Genomic DNA, 18,008 nt, shown 5'->3' with positions numbered 1-18,008 from the left:
TCTTTTCTCCTCTTCTCTCTTACCCCTCCTTCCTTCAAAAACCTTATAACAGAACAGGAGATAAAGAATAAGACCATGGTAGCAATGGGTTGACTGAATGACTATTTAGAACAAGAAATTCCCAAAGAGATCAGCTATTCTAAACTCTTTCTCCATATGAAGAAACCAGAGTTCTCATGGAAAGTGGCAGATATTGAGAAAATGCTTTGTCTGGGCTTTGATTAAATGACAAATTAGAGAAATCACTTTGTTGTTTTGCTGACTGACCTTTGACCCACTGGTTCAAAGGACCTGAACTTTAGGAGATGAGGAGGCAGTATCTGTCATTTCCCTGAAGATGTCATTGACATGTTGATGTCATGGTGCATTTTGAGGGCTATTCTCCCAAGTGGGGAGGGTAGATTTGCAACAATTCACTCCCCCCTGTTCTCATCAGACAAACTTTTACTATTAAATCAGGGGCTCTTAACCTGGAGCTTTATATCTTAAAAAAAAAGCCAATCACATTTCACAATATAATTGGATTCCTTTGTGACCCTATGTGTATTGTGAATTTAAAAACATTATTCTGAGAATGATTCCATAGGCTTTATCAGATTAAGAAAGGGGTCCAAGACCCAACAAATGTGAAGAGCCCTTGGACTGAATAAAGCTACATTAATTTATTCAATTTATTCAAGAAGCAGGTATTAAAGAGTAGGGAATGGCCCTAGACTCAGGAAACATGGTTTCATATCCCTACTGATGTATACTATTTGTGTGACTTCCAACAAGTTATGTAATATTAATAACAACAACAATAAATACACTATGCTAAGCACTTTACTAATATCTCATTGGATTCTTACAGTGATCCTGGAAAGTAGGTGCTGTCATCATCACCATTTCACAGCTGAGGAAACCTGATCTCTGTGGCCTTCATTTTCCTCAGCTGTAAAATGGGGATAATAATTCATTCCTTATCTCACAGGGTTGTTCTGGAAAAAGTGCTTTATAAAACTAAGTGTCATCTCTCCAAATATGAGCCACGTGTGGGTCACTTTGGAAGATTCTAGAAAGGCTGGAGTGCATGTTTCTCTTAATATGCCTTATGAATATTGAAAAATAGCCTAATACAAGTAAGTGAAGTTTTAAAACTCTTTCATTACATTCTATAGAGCAGCTAGATGACACAGTAAATGAAATACTGGGCCTGAAGTCAGGAAAATTCCTCTCCCTGGCCTCAGACACTTACTAGCTGTGTGACCCTGGGCAAGTCACTTCACCCTGTTTGCCTCAGTTTCCTCATCTGTAAAATGAGCCGTTGGAGGAAATGGCAATCCACTCTAATATCATTGCCAAGAAAACCCCAATCAGGGCTGGACAAGGCTGAAATGACTGAATAACAACAAACATATCTTTTATATCTTAAATATTCTCTGGGATTCTTCATGCTGAGAGAACATATAAGCTCCAACTTAACATTTTTTCCCTGCTAATTAGGTTTTTGGTTTATCACTCAGTTTAGGTGACTATACCCAAATAGAGTCAAATTCACTTATCTGCTAGCATAATACTGATCTGGCAGTGAGTGGGACAGTTTCTCATATTTTAAAAAGCTTTAGAAATTATCATTGAATGTTCTATCATGTAATGAAAATAGGCCCAGCTTGCTCACACCAATGCTGTTTTGCTAACTCCTAAGACCTTTATTTTGCTTGGTAACTATCTGGCATCATGCCTTCCACCTCCTGGAGAGGAGCCATCTGGAATAAATTGGCATATGTCATCAATGAACATTTCCAAAGGAAAATAGTTTTCAAGAATGTTGTTCAGGGTGGGGGGTTCAGCTGGCTGACCTCTGACAGCTTTTCCCATTCTGAGATTGTAGGATTCTATGAAAGCATGATATTCTCTTTCCCCATCTCTTCATCAAAAGTTGGAGTTCTCTAATGCCAAAGCTCTAGAAAGAGACAGGGTAAGGAACAGAGTTAGGATTGATCCATGGTGAATAAACTTCTGGACAACCTGGTCTAGGAAATATGTTTAAAAGTTAAAAACATATATTAAAATAAAAGTTTTCATAATTTTACTTGTGTCAACTGGCATTAAAGGTTGTAAAGGAGAGGCTAGTTCATTTTTTAAATTGGGGTTTTAAGTCATTTTAGTGAATGTAAAATAAGAAACTGTAGTGAGCAGAAAATAAGCTCATTTCTCTGAATATTTATGGAGCTTAATAAAGAAGAGAGAAATCAATATGAACTTTCTCGAAATCCCCCATGCCATGTCTGAAAGCTTTGCAAAGAATGAATGCAAAAATTGCATAAGTTTGGACTCATTCGATCTTAATGCAATCCAACAAACATTTATTAATTGCCTGCTATATTCATGGTGTTAATCGATACTGGGGACAAAACCAAAATAAATCTGTGTCCCTTCTAGGAGCTTTTACCTTCTACTGATATCACTCATAACTTATGAAAATGTAAAATAACTTCAGGATCATTAAGAACTAGGGGCATGTAGAAAAGCATATTGTAACTGAACAGAGTCTTAAAGGGATGGATAAAGAGAGAATCTGGGCCCATTTCTTCAGCTGAAAAATGAATGCATTGGACTAGATGAGTGTGAAAGAATTTCCTTTTAGGTCTGACATTGCATTTCTAAGGTCTCTCTCCTAGTTATAAAATTTTAGGATCCTATCATCTGGGCACAGTATAGGTCCTATATAAATGTATACTGTGATTACAGAGAACCATTCATCTCGACCTTGACCTAGACATAGAACGGACCTCAGAGGCTATCTTAGTCCAAATCCCACTTTTTGGATTTTTGAGGAAACTGAGGCCACAAAAAGAAAAGTGACTTGCCCAAAGTCTCACAGCAAGCCTCAGAGATAGGATTTGAACTCAGATGCTCTTACTCTGGGTTTCCCCCCAGTGATACTTCCCCTTGAACCCTACATGAAAGAAAATATCTGTTCTTTGTATAATAATACTGTTACCTACACTTTTATAGCACAGTGCCCGGCAGATAGTTAACTACTAATGAATGCTTGTTGACTTTGGCTCAGTACATTCTTTGTAACCCTGTGAAGTTTAAGAATTATTATCTCCATACTTTTTTTATTCTCAGGTAGCTAAACACAATCCACAGAATTTGGGTTCTTTTTTTTTTTTTAACCTTACCAATGATGTATCAAGGAGTCTCAGATCTTGACATCACATCAGAGGCTTCATCCTCCCTCACCGCACATATCCAATCAATTGCCAAATCACACCTTTTCTACTTTCAAAGCATCTCTCCTATCTGTCCCTTCTCTCCACTCACACGGTCACCGCCTTAGTTAAGGCGCTCATTACCTCTTGCCTAGATTATTTTCATCGAACAGCCTCCTAATTCATCGATCTTTCCAGTTTCATTGAACATTATTATCCCTCGTACCCTCTGTGATCCAAATTGGCCTTCTTGCTTCTCCTTATTTACAAAGATCTGTTTCTCCATTTCCCATCTCCCTGCCTTTGGACTGGCCATCCTACATGCCTGGAGTGCACTTTTTCCTCTCCTCTACCTCATAGAGTTTCTCTCTTCCTCTAAGAGGCAGCTCAGGTACCATCTCCATGAAACCTTTCTTGAGTCCATCACTGCTAATGCCCATCCTCTCAGCTACCTCATATTAAATTTGTATATATGTGCATTTACTAACTTCATATTATCCATACACATATGTATTTGTGTATATATATATATATGCACACATATATATGTATATGTGTGAGGGTATATGTACTTGTCTCCCCCATTAAAATATAAGTTCCTTGTAAGTAGGGATTATTTTATTCTTTGTACTTGAATCCCCAGTGACTAGCATAGGCTCCCGTATATAGTAGATATTTGATTAAAAACAAAACAAACTTGTTGATTGATTGGTCCTGAAATATTTTAGAATCTCCATTCATTTCTTTCTTTTTTTTAAAATAGGAAATGATTTATCATTGGTCAGTGTAACAGCAAGCACCCCAGCATCCCTAGGGTGGCTGCCAACACAAGTTCTTAGATCTACTTTTCTAAAGGAAAGCAACTCAAAGTGGCTTAACAACCTTACTTTAATCAATCAAACATATCATTTATCTAGTTCAGGGGGAAAAGTCAGCACCCCGAACTTCAGAATATACAGAGGTTACAAGCAGAAATTACAAGAAGACAGAGAAATGAACAGATCAAGAGAGGGAAGCATCAACATCTGAGTTTTTTCAAAGCCAGGGGGCTCAACAGCTGCCCAGAGTCTTGTCTGGTCAAATCACACAACACTTCTTAAAGTGATCCCCAAAACAAAGCCTCACATCAGGATTTACATAGTCTTTTCCTGGCTCAGAGAATGTCACAACCCTCTTGACCCACTGCCCAATCACAAAGTATCTCCTGAAAAACAAGCCTCCCTCCACAGGCTCCAGGTGCACTTAAGCCTATCAAAGGGCCTAGGTGCAGGGAAGATCTTACACAGTACAATCTTAGAAACATGGCAACAACATAAATTTACATTCCCATTACATAGCCATAATTGGTTAATTGACTTAATGGGGTACAATCTTTATTTAACCAGAAATCTATTTCTCTTTTGTGTTTCAGGTTTGGAAAGAAATCCCGACCTACTATGTATGATGCAACTCCCATTGCTTATGAGGATTACAGTCCTGATGACAAACCCTTGGTCACACTGATTAAAACAAAAGATTTGTAATCGACTGTATCTTTTTTGGATTATTTTTCAAAAAGATGAGATACGACACTAATTTAAATATTTTTAAGAGTAAAAAAAATCCTAAGAAATTTAAATTGTTAGCTGCTCAAGAATTTTCTGTAGAATATTTAAGAACTAATTTTCTGCAGCTTTTAGTTTGAAGAAATATTTTAAAACCGAATTTGTGAAGTTCATAGACTACATTTTAATGTACTTTCAGCTCTCTGAACCATAGGCTTCTAATAGTGTGTGCTCTTTTCACGGTAAACACTATTATGACACCCAGATTAATTTCTGTGCTTGTTACAGAATAAGTCTAATGGAGAAGAAGTTTCTATTTGACATTAAAGTGCCGGCTTTCTGAGTAGAGTTAGGAAAAAAATGTAAAGCATAGTCTGATGCATAATACAGTATATCCATATCTTAAAAGAAGTCTAAGATGTGTGTGTGTTGTGAAAAAAGAAACTAGTTACATTAATTATTCCTCACCTGAATGAATTAGCTTTTTGCCTTATTCTGTGCATGGGTAGAAATCCTATTTCTGCATTATTTGGTTGAATCTTGTGGAAGCATACTTTGGAGTTCAATGTTTGTCGGGTTTGGTTTGGTTTTGGTAACAGTCTTCAAGGTAGGTCACCTTCACAGAACAAGCAAACAAAAAAACTAACTACAAGTTCAGTGAGTACCTGGGAAGGCAAATTTGGTGATGGTATTGAGCCTATATTTTTCTTTGAAAAGTCCAAGTTTTTCTATTGTGAGTGAATTAAATCTATGTTTTAAGTTGTTTGCTCTTAAGAGGTTGCAAATGTATGAGAGAACCGGCTCTTTGAATAGTGTGTGTTTCTCCTTGCATATCTTATTTATACCCAAGACCCTTTTTTGTGGCTGTATTTGAATGCCGTGTGCTTCTTCAAGTTCTTGCTGATTTCAAAGGATATTAAATAAATGTTATCAAATCAGTGGCGCCATGGACTCTTTCATCTCAAAACAAAACAAAACAAAACTCCAGAAGTCTTTGATTTGCTTTTCTATGTCTAAGAGGAAAACCTGTTTTAACCATTCTGGTGAGTTTATCTGCAGTTGGTCTTGAATCCAGGGTTCCAGTTCCTCCTCCAGTACATTCTGGCTGTGTGACCCTGGACAAGTCATTTAACCTCCATGTGCTCTAGGCAACTCTCTAAAACCATAAATTGCTGAGAAGGTACCTACCTATATTGGTAGACAAGCTCCCAATGAAATCACAGATCTAATCCCTACCCCTATGACTGTCATCATTCATTGTATCTTCTATGAGTTCTTCCTCCTTGTAAATGGACTTTGGGGATGGAATGAAGAGGGAGAGGACTAGATAGCATTCATCTAGGATTTTTTGCTCCTGGGGCAAGCAGCATGAGTATCATTCTCAGTCAATGGGGCTGGGGGTGAGGATGGAGGGAGAACATTAATTTATGAGGGAGGAGACAAAGATGAGCCTGAGGAATTTGGGGGTGAAAGAGCAGAGTTGGATGTGGGAGGAGTTTGCCAAAGGGACTGCGAGTACTATTGATGTATTCTCTATTCTTCAGTTGCTTACTGGGCAACTGTTTTATTTCTGGGATTAAAATGGCGAATTTTCTCTAGGGGATGTAAAACTGCAGGACATCGGAAGTGGGAACCGAACCTGGGTCTTCTGACTTCAGGTCCAACTCTCTCTACAGTAAGCCATGTTAATAATCCTGCAAATGATGCAAAGCACAACACCCCCCCCCAACCTGATTTTTCAGTGATACCAGGCAATAAATGGTTTGGGGTGAGGTTTTTATTTGGGTCAAGAATACCATCTAGTGAAATCAAACATACCTCTGGGTGATGTTAGGGTGGTTTTCCGGACATATAGAGAAGTCTGTGGGAAAAATACTACAAAGCGCAACTCAAACATTCTCTCTCTCTCTCTCTCTCTCTCTCTCTCTCTCTCTCTCTCTCTCTGTCTCTCTGTCTGTCTGTCTAGCTATCGCTCTAGCTATTGCTCTCTCGCTTTTGTTTTCTACTCTACAGCTATCTCTCATTATGTCTCCCAGAATTTACCTTGTCCCAAAGAAATACTTTTAAGCAAAACCATAGCCTGCACAGCAATTATAACTGACCCTGTATTTCTGTATTTCTAAATTTCTGTGTCCCTACTCTACCAATTCAGGGAGGTGTGGTTCATCATTTGACCTCTGTGATCAAAGTTATTTCTTCAGTTTTCCAGCCTTATTCAGAGCCATGTTGATATTTTTGTATCTCTGGAGATAGAACATGCCCATACATGTGGGCATATATTTATCTATCTGTATGTATGTATGTATATGTATGAATGTGTATATATATATATATTCCCCTTTCCACATACTCTAATCCAATACTATTGGCCCCCTTGCCTTTCTTTACACAAGACTCTCCATCTCCTAACTCTGGGAGTTTTCATCTGCCTAGAATGTCTGCCTGGCTTCCCTGGCACCTCCAAGAAGCCACTCCTAGGCCTTCTTAGTGCCATCCCTCTGACACTTCCACCAATTTTACCTCTATGTACGTTGTTTGTACAAAGTTGTTTACATGTTGTTTCCGTTAGACTGTAAGCTTCATGAGGGTAAGGACTTTAAAAAATGTTAGTTGACTGATTATATAAACATGCACACATATCTGTGTTTGTGTATGTATATGCATACACCTACACCAAACACGTTATGGGTCTCTATATACACAGTATATCAGTCACATATGTAACAGCACATACAAGTCATAGATATGTGGAGGTGCATATGTGTAGTGACATGCTTGTGTGCACACACATGCACATATATATAAATATATGCACATGTGTATTTTCACACACATGTGGATACATGCCTGTGTGGATATCCACAAACATATACATGCATACATATAACCATACACACATATAGATAGACAAATATAGATGATAGATAGATAGATGATAGATAGATAGATAGATAGATAGATAGATAGATAGATAGATAGATAGATGGATAGATGGATAGATGGATAGATGGATAGATAGATAGATAGATAGATAGATAGATAGATAGATAGATAGATAGATAGATAGATAGATAGATACTACCAGATGAAAAAGCTCCTTTTACTGATGTCAGTCACCATCTTGTCTGCCTACAGCATGGATGTCACAGAGCCAGGAAGTGGCAGAAGTGGAACCTGAGCCCCAGAGCCTTCCCAGCTTTGAGGTCAGCTGTCTGTCCCCTATACCACACTGCCTTTCCTATATCTGTATTCAGAATAAATGTAAAGAAAATAAATGCAGTTAAATACAAGAGAAACTGGGAGCACTAAAAAGTGAGTGACCAGGAAAGACTGATTTCCTGTCAAAGGTGATGCCTGAGCTTCCTTCTGAAGGAAGAGAGGGCCTCTGTGAGGCAGCGGTGAGGAGGGATTGCACTCCAGGCATGATCAATGGCCGGGACAAAGTTACAGGGCGTGAGATGGGAAGCTTTCTGGGAGTAAGACAGAGAAAGCCCGTTTGACTGAATTTGGGGAGAGGAATTATGTAGAGAGAACAAAAAGGTTGGAGCCAGGGCTTTAAAAGTGAATCAGACTATTTGTTCCTAGAGGTAATAGGGAGCCACAAGAGTTACTAGAGGAGGAGCATGATTAAGGTTGAGAAGGACTGGGAAGGACTCCTTGCAGGTGGGACTTTAGCTAAGGCTTGATTCATGCTTAAAGAAAACCCTTTCACAGTTGTGTGGAGGATGAACTGAGGAGAGAGGCCTGGAGGTAAGGCCAAGCCAGAGGCCACTGCAGTGGTTTGTAAGAGGAAAAAAGGAAGAGATTTGGGGTAAAAGGTATTGTGGAGAGAGAAACAAGATCTGACCCTGGATTGGATGTGTGGGGTAAAGAAGAGGGAGGAATGAAGGAGAACCCTGACACTGAGAACCCGGGAGTCCTGGTGCCTTGGAGAGAAGCAGGGAAGGTTGGAAGAGGGAGAAGGTGTGGGGAGAGGAGGGTGAGTTCTATTTTGGATGTGTGCTGTCCAAGTTTCCTCTGGGACAGCTCCTCTGGACGTCAATAGGCCCAGGATGATTCCGGGCTGAAAGTCAGGGGAGGCTCTGGACCTGGTTGATGGCACAACACACACACACACACACACACACACACACACACACACTCACACACGAAAACCCCTGTGTTCAAATCCTCGTTCAAATTACTTGATAGAATGTAAACTCGCTGGGAGTTGGGGTTGGGTCATTTTGGGGGGTATTTTTAAACCCCTCTACCACACACAGAGCATGACACAAAGCGGGTGCTTAAAAACGCTTAATAAGTGTCCTTGTTCCCTGGGTGACACTGAGCAGGTCACCTAGTATCTCTGTGTTCAATTTTCTTTACCTGAAAACGAAGGGATCAGACTACATTGGTGACAAGCACATAGCCACGGGTGGCCCCCAACACTCCCCAGTGCAGCCTGAACCAGATTGTGACATCACCGGGAAATATTTAATAAAATAGATAAAAAACACAATAGAACATAGACAATGTTAACATGCAGTTTTCTAGGTCAATATGCACCCACAGGCACCTGTTTCTATTTGAGTTTGATAGCCCTGGACTAGAGGATCTCCAAGAGCCCTTCTGATTGTCCAATGATCCCAATAAGAAAATTAAATCATTTAAAGAACTGTATATGAAATGCCTAGCAGGCTAAAGACCCTGTGTTGATGCTGGTGAAAAAAAGATGAAAACCAGCATAGTGTTTCCCCTCAAGAACCTTACATTCTACTAGGGAGAACAAAGGCAAAGTCATAGAGCATGATCTGTATTAGTGCTGAGGGATAGGAAGTCAGTGAATGAGCAGAGAGGGTTTAGAAATGGAGTGAGGGTCATCAATGTGGTGGTGCAGTGGACAGAACATTGGGCATCTAGATTTCAATCCTAACTCTCCCACTGATCACTGTGTGACATTCCTTGGACAATTCACATAACTTTTCTGTGCTTTACTTTCCTCATCTGCAAAGTGAGGTGGGTGGTGTCAAACTGGTCAATCCCTTATTATGTTATCTACATGGCACTGTGGATATGGCCGTGAGAAAGTGAGGAGGGGAGCGAGGAAGACCTGAGTTCAGATCAAACCTCAGATACTTCTTAGCTGTATGACTTTGGGCAAGTCATTTAACCTCTGCCTCAGTTTCCTCAAATGTAAAACAGGGAAAGAATCTACCTACATATCTTTGTTTTGAGGATCAAATGAAATAATGTTTGTAAAGCACCTAGAACAGTACCTAGAGCATAGTACATGCTTTGAAAGGCTTGTTTTCCTTCCTTCCTTCTTTCCTTTCTGACTCTATGATTCTATGGTAATCAGCAGCTTCTCAGCCCAACAATGAACAAGGTAATGCCTCTTGATTGAGGAGAAATCATGAAGGTGGGCATTTCCCATCACTCATGGGTGGTAGCTGGAGTACTTGCAGTCTGTGGGGGCCATTCTGAAGTGTGATTCACTAGCATTTAACTGTTTTCAATTACAATTTTAGGAACAGATCCAAAAATACCCTGCTGCTTTTGGAACCGTGTATGAGCCAAAGCTGAACACGTTTCTGTATTGAATCAATATTTTTGTAATGGGTTTTTGTGAGGGTGAATTTCCATTCTGCTTTCCTTTTTAATGTACAGGTTAAAATTTAACCCTTGGTTATATTACTGGTCTACAGATGGGCAAATATCTTTGGTTCTTCTTTACTGAAAACCAATCAGTCTGATGCCTCTAATTGTCAAGGACCATGTTTACAATGTAAAAATCCTTTTATTATTAGTCAGTGAACATTTATTAAGTTTCATTTTTTTTTCTATTTAAATGGGCCATCCCTTGATTCACTTCTTAAAGAGGCTTATTTGCTGGATGGGCATTACCTTATTCCAAGTGAGAACCTGAAAAGGCCTTAGCCTAAAAGGACCAAGGTCTCCCATTGCATCCTGGGCCATCTCCAGTCATCCTGATGAATATCTAGCCACTATACCCAGATGACTCTGGAGGAGGATGTGAGGTTGGTGACCTTGCACAGCCTTCCCTTACTCCAATCAAAGTCAACTGTAAGTCATGGCATCATTTCCCTGATGTCACAGTCCTCTCTGATAATCAAAGGACAAACACAAAACCGTATGTTTCTCTAATCAGTTTCTAGACACTTACCTCTTGAGATTTCAGTGTTCTCAGCCACTTCCCTGACAGCATTTTGAAGAGAGGAAATGTATTATTATTGTTGATGATGATACTACTAACAACAAGTATGTTATTATTTATACGTATGTTATTAATGATGATTATATTAGCAAGCATGATATTATTAATAATAAGGTTACTATTATTATTACACATAGGTGTGCCCTGACAGAAGTTAAAAAACAAAGCAAAATAACCAAAAAAGCTTTTGTTCTAAGGAGCATTAATAAGAAAAGAGTAATCATATTAAATTATAAAATTATAATTTTATATAATTATAAAATAAATACAATAATTGTTAAATTATAACATGCTTTAAGAGCTCTAAGGTGCTTGCCATACATCATCTCATTGGATTCTCACAGTGACCCTATAAGACAAATACTCCAGGCACTATTACCTATATTATATAGATAAGGCACCTGAAGCTCAGAGAGCTGGGTCCGGTAGCTAGTAAGCATCAAAGGTAGGATTCAGAGAGTCACAAAATCTCAGCATTAGAAAATGTCTCAGAACCATTTAGTCCAATCCCCAAAGGATTCCCATGCTACAACATACAAGCCACCATGAGCCTTGACTTGGAAAGCCTCCTCTTCCTCCCTGGTGAAGGGAATCCTGCTATGTGTTACCTGGAGACAGCCCAGCACACTTTTGGACAGCTCCCATTTTAGAGAGGTTTTCTCCCCCTTTACATTAAGCCTAAAGAGGCAATGTTCACAACTTTGTCCCATCACTCCCAAATCTCTACTTGACTCCATGCCCGGTACTCTTTCAACTATACTGTTGTAATTCTCAAATAGGATAATATATGTAAAGTGCTTTGTAAATATTAAAGAAACCTATATAAATGTAATCCTGTGTGCTCATAAGGCTAAGGTTCAGTATTAGTAGTTTTGCTCCAAAACTTCTGTTTCAGTTTATTTGACTTGTACCCTGCCCAGGTTTTCCTCTTAGAACATAAGAATATGGCTCATGATAAGGGCTTTCAACTCCCATGCAAGCACTCAAGCTAACAAAATATTTAACATAGGACAGATTTTATTTAACCCAACCAAAAAAAATGCAAAGAACTTATAGCTGAGTTCATAAGTAACAGACAACTCCTTTTTTTCTTTTTTTTCTCCAGTGGGCCTCTGCCTTCCCCAGGGATCTATATAATCATTCTAACTTAGAGTACTCCCTGGGTCACTCTTCTCCCTTCCCCCACTCCCCAACATTCACAGAAGGGGAAAAAACTCTGGATTTCTAGAGAGTCATGTAAAGTCCCCTGCTCTGGGGAGGTTCTGCCTTTCCAGTCTCTTTAAATTATTACTGGGCTGTCTCTAAACTACCCTGGGCTCCCTCCTTTTAAAACGGAAGAACTGCTGTCAAATAACACTTCTCTCTGAGGAGTTTCCATCTCATCGGGGTTCTATTCCAGACTTGTATCCACATGTTAGGCTTGAGGCTCTACAAGTGGAGAAAGAGCTCAGGGGGGCCATGGAACCATACCGCCTCACCCAGATATTCCGTGAGATCGTGTTACAGTCCATGAGACACAGAATAGCAAGGTCCTGGCTCCTTCTCCCCATCATGGTTCTTTGCCTCCTAGCTCCTCAGCTTGGTGCTCCAAGAACTTCTCCATTGCCTTCTGCCTCCAGGTTAAGTTCCTGGAGCCCAGTCTTAGTTCAGGAGATTCCACTGCTTCTGGTGGGTGAATGATAAAATTCCTGAGAAACAAAGGTTGGATCTTCTGAGAATATGGATTTGTTAGTCAATACTTGGCAATTGCCCAACAAACCAGGACCAGACCTCCTCAACTTAGGGTTAGACCTCAAATATAGAGACAGACTTTTACACATGAAAAACAATCAAATAAGACCAAGTAATTCAAAGGAAACAACACAACATTCAATAATCTGCTTTCTAACTGAATGAAAGACTTGAAGACTTTCTAAGTTGGGAGGGGGAGAGTGAACAGGTACAATTTCCTACTATCAGAACAAGAGGTGCCCCACTCCCCTCAAATGCCTGTAAACAGTCAAAGGAGTGTGGGAACAATAGTGGATCAGTTAATATGGGGCTAGTTTTCAGATAAGACATATGGGTTGCCTGAGATGTACAAGTGTGAGAAAACTCCTTGCATCAATCTTTGGATCTGATGGGGTTTCTGGTAAGTACAGCGTAGGCCCTTAGTTAAAGGTCTCTAAGCAGCTGGTAGAGATGGTCCAGTTTCCCAGCCTTGCAGGGCTAGGTTCAAACAATACAATAAGGTTTTCTCCCAATTCCCACAATTGAATAACATTTTCTCAGAAGACAGAATTTGGACTAGACCCATAATTGGATAGAAAGGGAACTGAGCTAGCTCCAGAATTGAGTCACAAGACAGAGTCAGTGTGGTTCACTCAAATCCCACAATTAATCACTTGCTGTCTTTATCCCCTCAATTCCCTCACACTTGCCCAGAGACAGCTTTGGTCTCTGCCTATGTAGCTACACGTGATCCTTAGCCCAGGAATATATTTCATCAGCAGGGAATGTTGATTTTTTTTCATGCTCATTGCAGCAGCTCCGTAGCTAGGAGTTTTAGTCAATGTTGAAACTTTGTCCCAAAGAATTCATTGCTGGGCAAGGCAATGCAAATGGGGATGAGATCACATCCAGTCCTTTTTGGGACATGCATAGGCATAGCCATTATATTCTAAAAATTGGAGTCCCTACAAATTATACTAGAGTGCCTTCTGGCCTAAAGATGTACTTCTGGCTATCTCTGGTCACCTGAAAAGCTGTCTGGTTTTAGGCAGCTTACTTACCAATCAATTAATGAATAAACATTTATTAAATACCCGCTGTGTGCCGGACGCTGTGCTAAGGACTTGATAAGCCTATGACATCATCAGTATTATGCTCCCTCCTCAGGACCTTTGCTAGTCTCTTACAGTGCCCCTAAGAACTGACAGAAATGTGTGGGCTCCTCTTAGCGAGTGTCCTTATTATAAGCAATTTCAGATTTATAAGCAAATTCAGTCCTTGGTGACCACCATCCCCATCCTTGTGCACTGGTTTCCCAATCATTGAGCAGCCATGGTGGCCACTTACTTCTGACACACAGCTGTACAGCTCACCCTAAGTTTAGAACTAGGCAGCAAGATGGGGTAGTGGATAGAGCACTGGGCCTGGAGTCAGGAAGACCTGAGTTCAAATCCAGCCTCAGAAAACTTACTAGCTGTGTGACCCTGGGCAAGTCACTTAACCTTCTTTACCTCAGTTACTTCATTTGTAAAATGAGTTGGAGAAGGAAATGGCATGCCACTCATATCTTTGCCAAGAAAACTTCAAATGGGGTCATGGAGAGTCAGACACAATGGAGAAAACCAAACAATAACAAAATTAAAATTTAGGCTATTTAAGGCTTACATGAATCAAGGCCAATGTCTCCAGAGGATCATAGATCCTCATAGGTCATGTAGTCAGGGGATTACTGTTAAATGTTTAACAACTGGCCCTTTGGAAACTTTAAGCTTAATCTTCATTATTAACACTTTCCCATCCCTTTCTTAAGTCTAGACAATCAACACAATCAGTCCCTTATTTGTAGCATTTGTTGATCTCTGAGGTGTAAATGCTCACACTAAAAACTTAGCCATTGACTCTGTCCAGTTCAAGCTTGCATCAGTACATTCCTGCCTTGGGAGCTATCTAGTCTGATCCTCTCAGGGAAGTTGAGCCACTTACCCAAGATCACACAAGCAGTATGTGACAAAGCAAGGTTTTGTAATGCCAGGCAGAGCATTAATCCCACTGGACCAAGCTGCCTCCATCTCAGGAAGCATGTTTTCCAAGGCTGAGGAGGGGGGATGAGAAATAATTGTGCTATTCCTTATCTACCTGGGATTCCAAGTCACTTTTTTGGTCAATACCTTCAGATGATACGTAACTTTTAGATATGAGTCCTTTGACATCAGAGAACCAGAAGGTGAGATTATCCCATGAGGAAGACCTTCCAGATTATACCTATTGGGATGCCATCCTCATCTCGACAAAGTGTACATTAGACCTAAGCTAGCTCTGGCCTCATTTGGTCTGCTTAGCCGCCTATCACCTTTGATACTGGTGGAAATCCTGGGTCTCAGAGACTTGAGGAGGCATTGAGAGAGGCCCAGGAACTAGTCCCTGAAGAGTTTCATTGACTTAGAACATTACCTTGGCTTATTTATACTATCAACATGTTATTGTATTTGTCCTTAGTTTTTGATGAGGACCACAGCATCAGGGAAATGATGACATGACTTGCAATTGACTTTGATTTGAGTGAGGGAGGTCTGTGTGAGGTCACCAGCCTCACTTTATCCTCCAGAGCCATCTGAATTCAGTGGCTAGATATTCATCAGGATGACTGGAGATGATTCAGTATGCAATGGGACATCATGAACATGTTATTACAGCTCCGATCACAGAAGGTTCAATTGGTCATTCAAGAATTAAAGTTAAGAGATGATATTTGGTGCAATATAAAGGTTTGGTCCCCCAATCCAAAATGTCCACCAAATTCCCTCCCATAATCTGGAATGAATTGTAACCATTTTCCAGTTTCGTTTGAACCGAATCACTCGAGTTTTCTTCAGATAGTCTCTGGCATAAATAATAAGGGAGATTCATTTAGCCAAGAAAATTGAAAGCATGAGCCTCCCGGTTCTTCATTCTGGGATTTGTCATTTTTGATTAATCTGCTTTTAATCTGCTGCAGCAGCAGACTTTTTTGTCAAATGTGCAGGAAGCAGGGCTATTTCAGACTTGGGCCTACATAGCTAACTGTAGGTAGTGGGTCGCCTAAGGTCTAAGGCAGTGCTGTCCAGCTCAGATAGAAACTGGTGCCATCAAAACACACATGGAGATCCCCAAGGGTGGGATATCGACTAAGCCACATATTAACATTATTTGTGTTCTATCAGATTCTCATTTTGTTAAATATTTTTCAATTGAATTTTAATCTGGTGTACATTTGACACTTCTGCCTTAGGATATTTACCTGAGTATATCCAATGCTTATTGTGTTCCAGGCACTGTGCTAACCCCTGCAGTTTCCCTTTATTTCTTTTATCCCTTTTGGTTGCACTGACCAAAGGTAGGCCCTTGCTGGGGGGATCACTCAACATCTAGCTTTAAATGGGTTCTGTCTCTATCATTTTCTTCCAAAGGAAGTTTTCTATCCCATAGTTACCAAACAACTGAAGAACAATACCTCCACACTTTTCATTTTTTATGCTTACATTCTTAGGATCATAGATTCGGGGCTAGAAACAAACTGAGATCACTTGCACCAACCCTCTTGTTTAACATATATGAGGTCCAGAGAGGGTGAGAGACCTGTCTAAAGATGCACAGACAGATTCGTAACTTGAATTCTCCATCATGGGGAAAATTCAGTTGAAAGTGGGGTTGGCTGATATTTGTAGACTAAATATGAGCCAGGCCAATTTTCTAGCAGAAGGTGGCTCCGTGTGAGTCCAAACAGCATACTACCTGTTTCCCTAAACAAGAAAAGGATTGTTAATGCTAGCTGGGCAACATCTACGAGTACCAGCTCATAGGGTCTTATGCATACATCTCACAAACAAATAACATGCCTACTTAACAGCCCCAGGAGGCTGTTAGTCAAAAGATGCCAAGGGAGGGAAGGGACAAGGATGGGGGAAGGGTAAGAGAACAGCACATTTCCTGCAAGCAAACTTCCCTTCCTTTTCAGTCTCAACCACATTGTCTTGAATGAAGTGGTCACCTTTGGACCGAGCAAAAGGCAAGGAAGGAAAACTGAGATCATAAATTCCTGCCTTTCCGAAGTGTTCACCTGAAACCGAGCTGCAAAGCAATTGCTTCCATGGTCACAGCTGAGCCAGTCAACAACAGGAATCCATGTTAAAAGGCAGGTGACCTGGACAAATTAACTCTGACTATTACTTGACCTTTCTAACATTTTTTCAATAGATTGTTCTTTTTGGTTACATCCTGGATAAAAGGTAGAGATATACAGGTTTTTAGCATAGGTTTCCTGTTAAAACTGGTAAGTTTTGTTTTCTCACCTCCTGAGGGCTTGTGGACTTAAATCCAAAAATTGCCTATTTGGGGACCAAATGACCTCTCTCTAAAGTCTTTCAAAATGACCCACGAGAGGCTCCAGGACCAGAATAATTAATACCTTTTTGTGATGAAGTAGGGAAATGAGTTGAGGAAAAGAAATGAGGGAAAAGACAGATATTCTGGGTGTGCTGTTCTCTAATGATCTGGTGTTGGGGTGGCAGTGCCCAGTGATGGAATCATGGGACAGAGAGGAGGAGGGCCAGCCCTTGCCTTCCAGAACACAGCTTCTTCCCCTTGCTTGTGTCATGGCCCTTTGGGCAGTCAGTCTAGTAAAGTCTATGGACCCCTTCCCAGAAGAATGTCTTTAAATACATTAAATAAGTTTCCCAACACTACAAAGGCTTCCAATTCTATTGAAATACAGTTATGAAAATATTTGTAAAAAACAAAAGTTCATGGATGAGGTCAGGTGAAGAATGCCAGCTCTAGAAAATCTCTGGGGTGATGGATTCTTTTCTCTTTTTGGTCTAGATCTCTGATTTCATCAGGGTAGGGAATTCACTGTGTGAGAACTCCCTTCACTTTTCCTAGATGCAGATCAGCAAGCTAGAGTGGCCTGAAGAGACTTGCCCAGGGTCACACAGCCAGTATATGATCATGTGGGACTTGAACCCAAATGATTTTGACTCTGCATTCTATGCACTATGCCACACTTTCGTCATGCTGTAAGAATGGGTGGGCATTAATTTAACTTATTTTATTTCACTGTGTGACTTTGGTCCTGTTTCTTACATCTCTAAGCCTCAATTTCCTCATCTGTCAAATGAGAAGGTTGGAATCAGATGATGCCTCTTGTCTCCTTTAGCTCTAAAAAAACATCCCCTTGGGTCTATGACTCATCCTGGCCTTGTCTTCTCAATGCTCTGTCCCTGGCAAATTATTTTGGGAGCGGAAAATTTTCTAGCCTAATCACCCACTTTGTGAGGGAGCACTGGCTTCCTCCATCATTTACAGTAA

General features: G+C 40.3%; 1 protein-coding gene across 1 annotated transcript in view; it reads left to right on the top strand.

The window, feature by feature from the left end:
* Positions 1 to 5,684, top strand: part of DNER (delta/notch like EGF repeat containing) — a 356,232-nt gene extending 350,548 nt beyond the window's left edge. Inside the window, exon 13 of the mRNA XM_069104612.1 lies at positions 4,609 to 5,684. Within this exon, the coding sequence (XP_068960713.1) occupies positions 4,609 to 4,720 (112 nt within the window). The 3' untranslated portion in view covers positions 4,721 to 5,684. The remainder of the gene's footprint in view (positions 1 to 4,608) is intronic.
* The last annotated feature ends 12,324 nt before the right edge of the window (positions 5,685 to 18,008 follow it).

The sequence above is a fragment of the Petaurus breviceps genome, unplaced genomic scaffold, assembly GCF_028583685.1.
Source record: "Petaurus breviceps papuanus isolate PSGF00001 unplaced genomic scaffold, PetGlider_PUasm1.0 688, whole genome shotgun sequence".
Lineage (NCBI taxonomy): Eukaryota > Metazoa > Chordata > Mammalia > Diprotodontia > Petauridae > Petaurus > Petaurus breviceps.
This window is presented reverse-complemented; position numbering and strand designations above follow the sequence as displayed.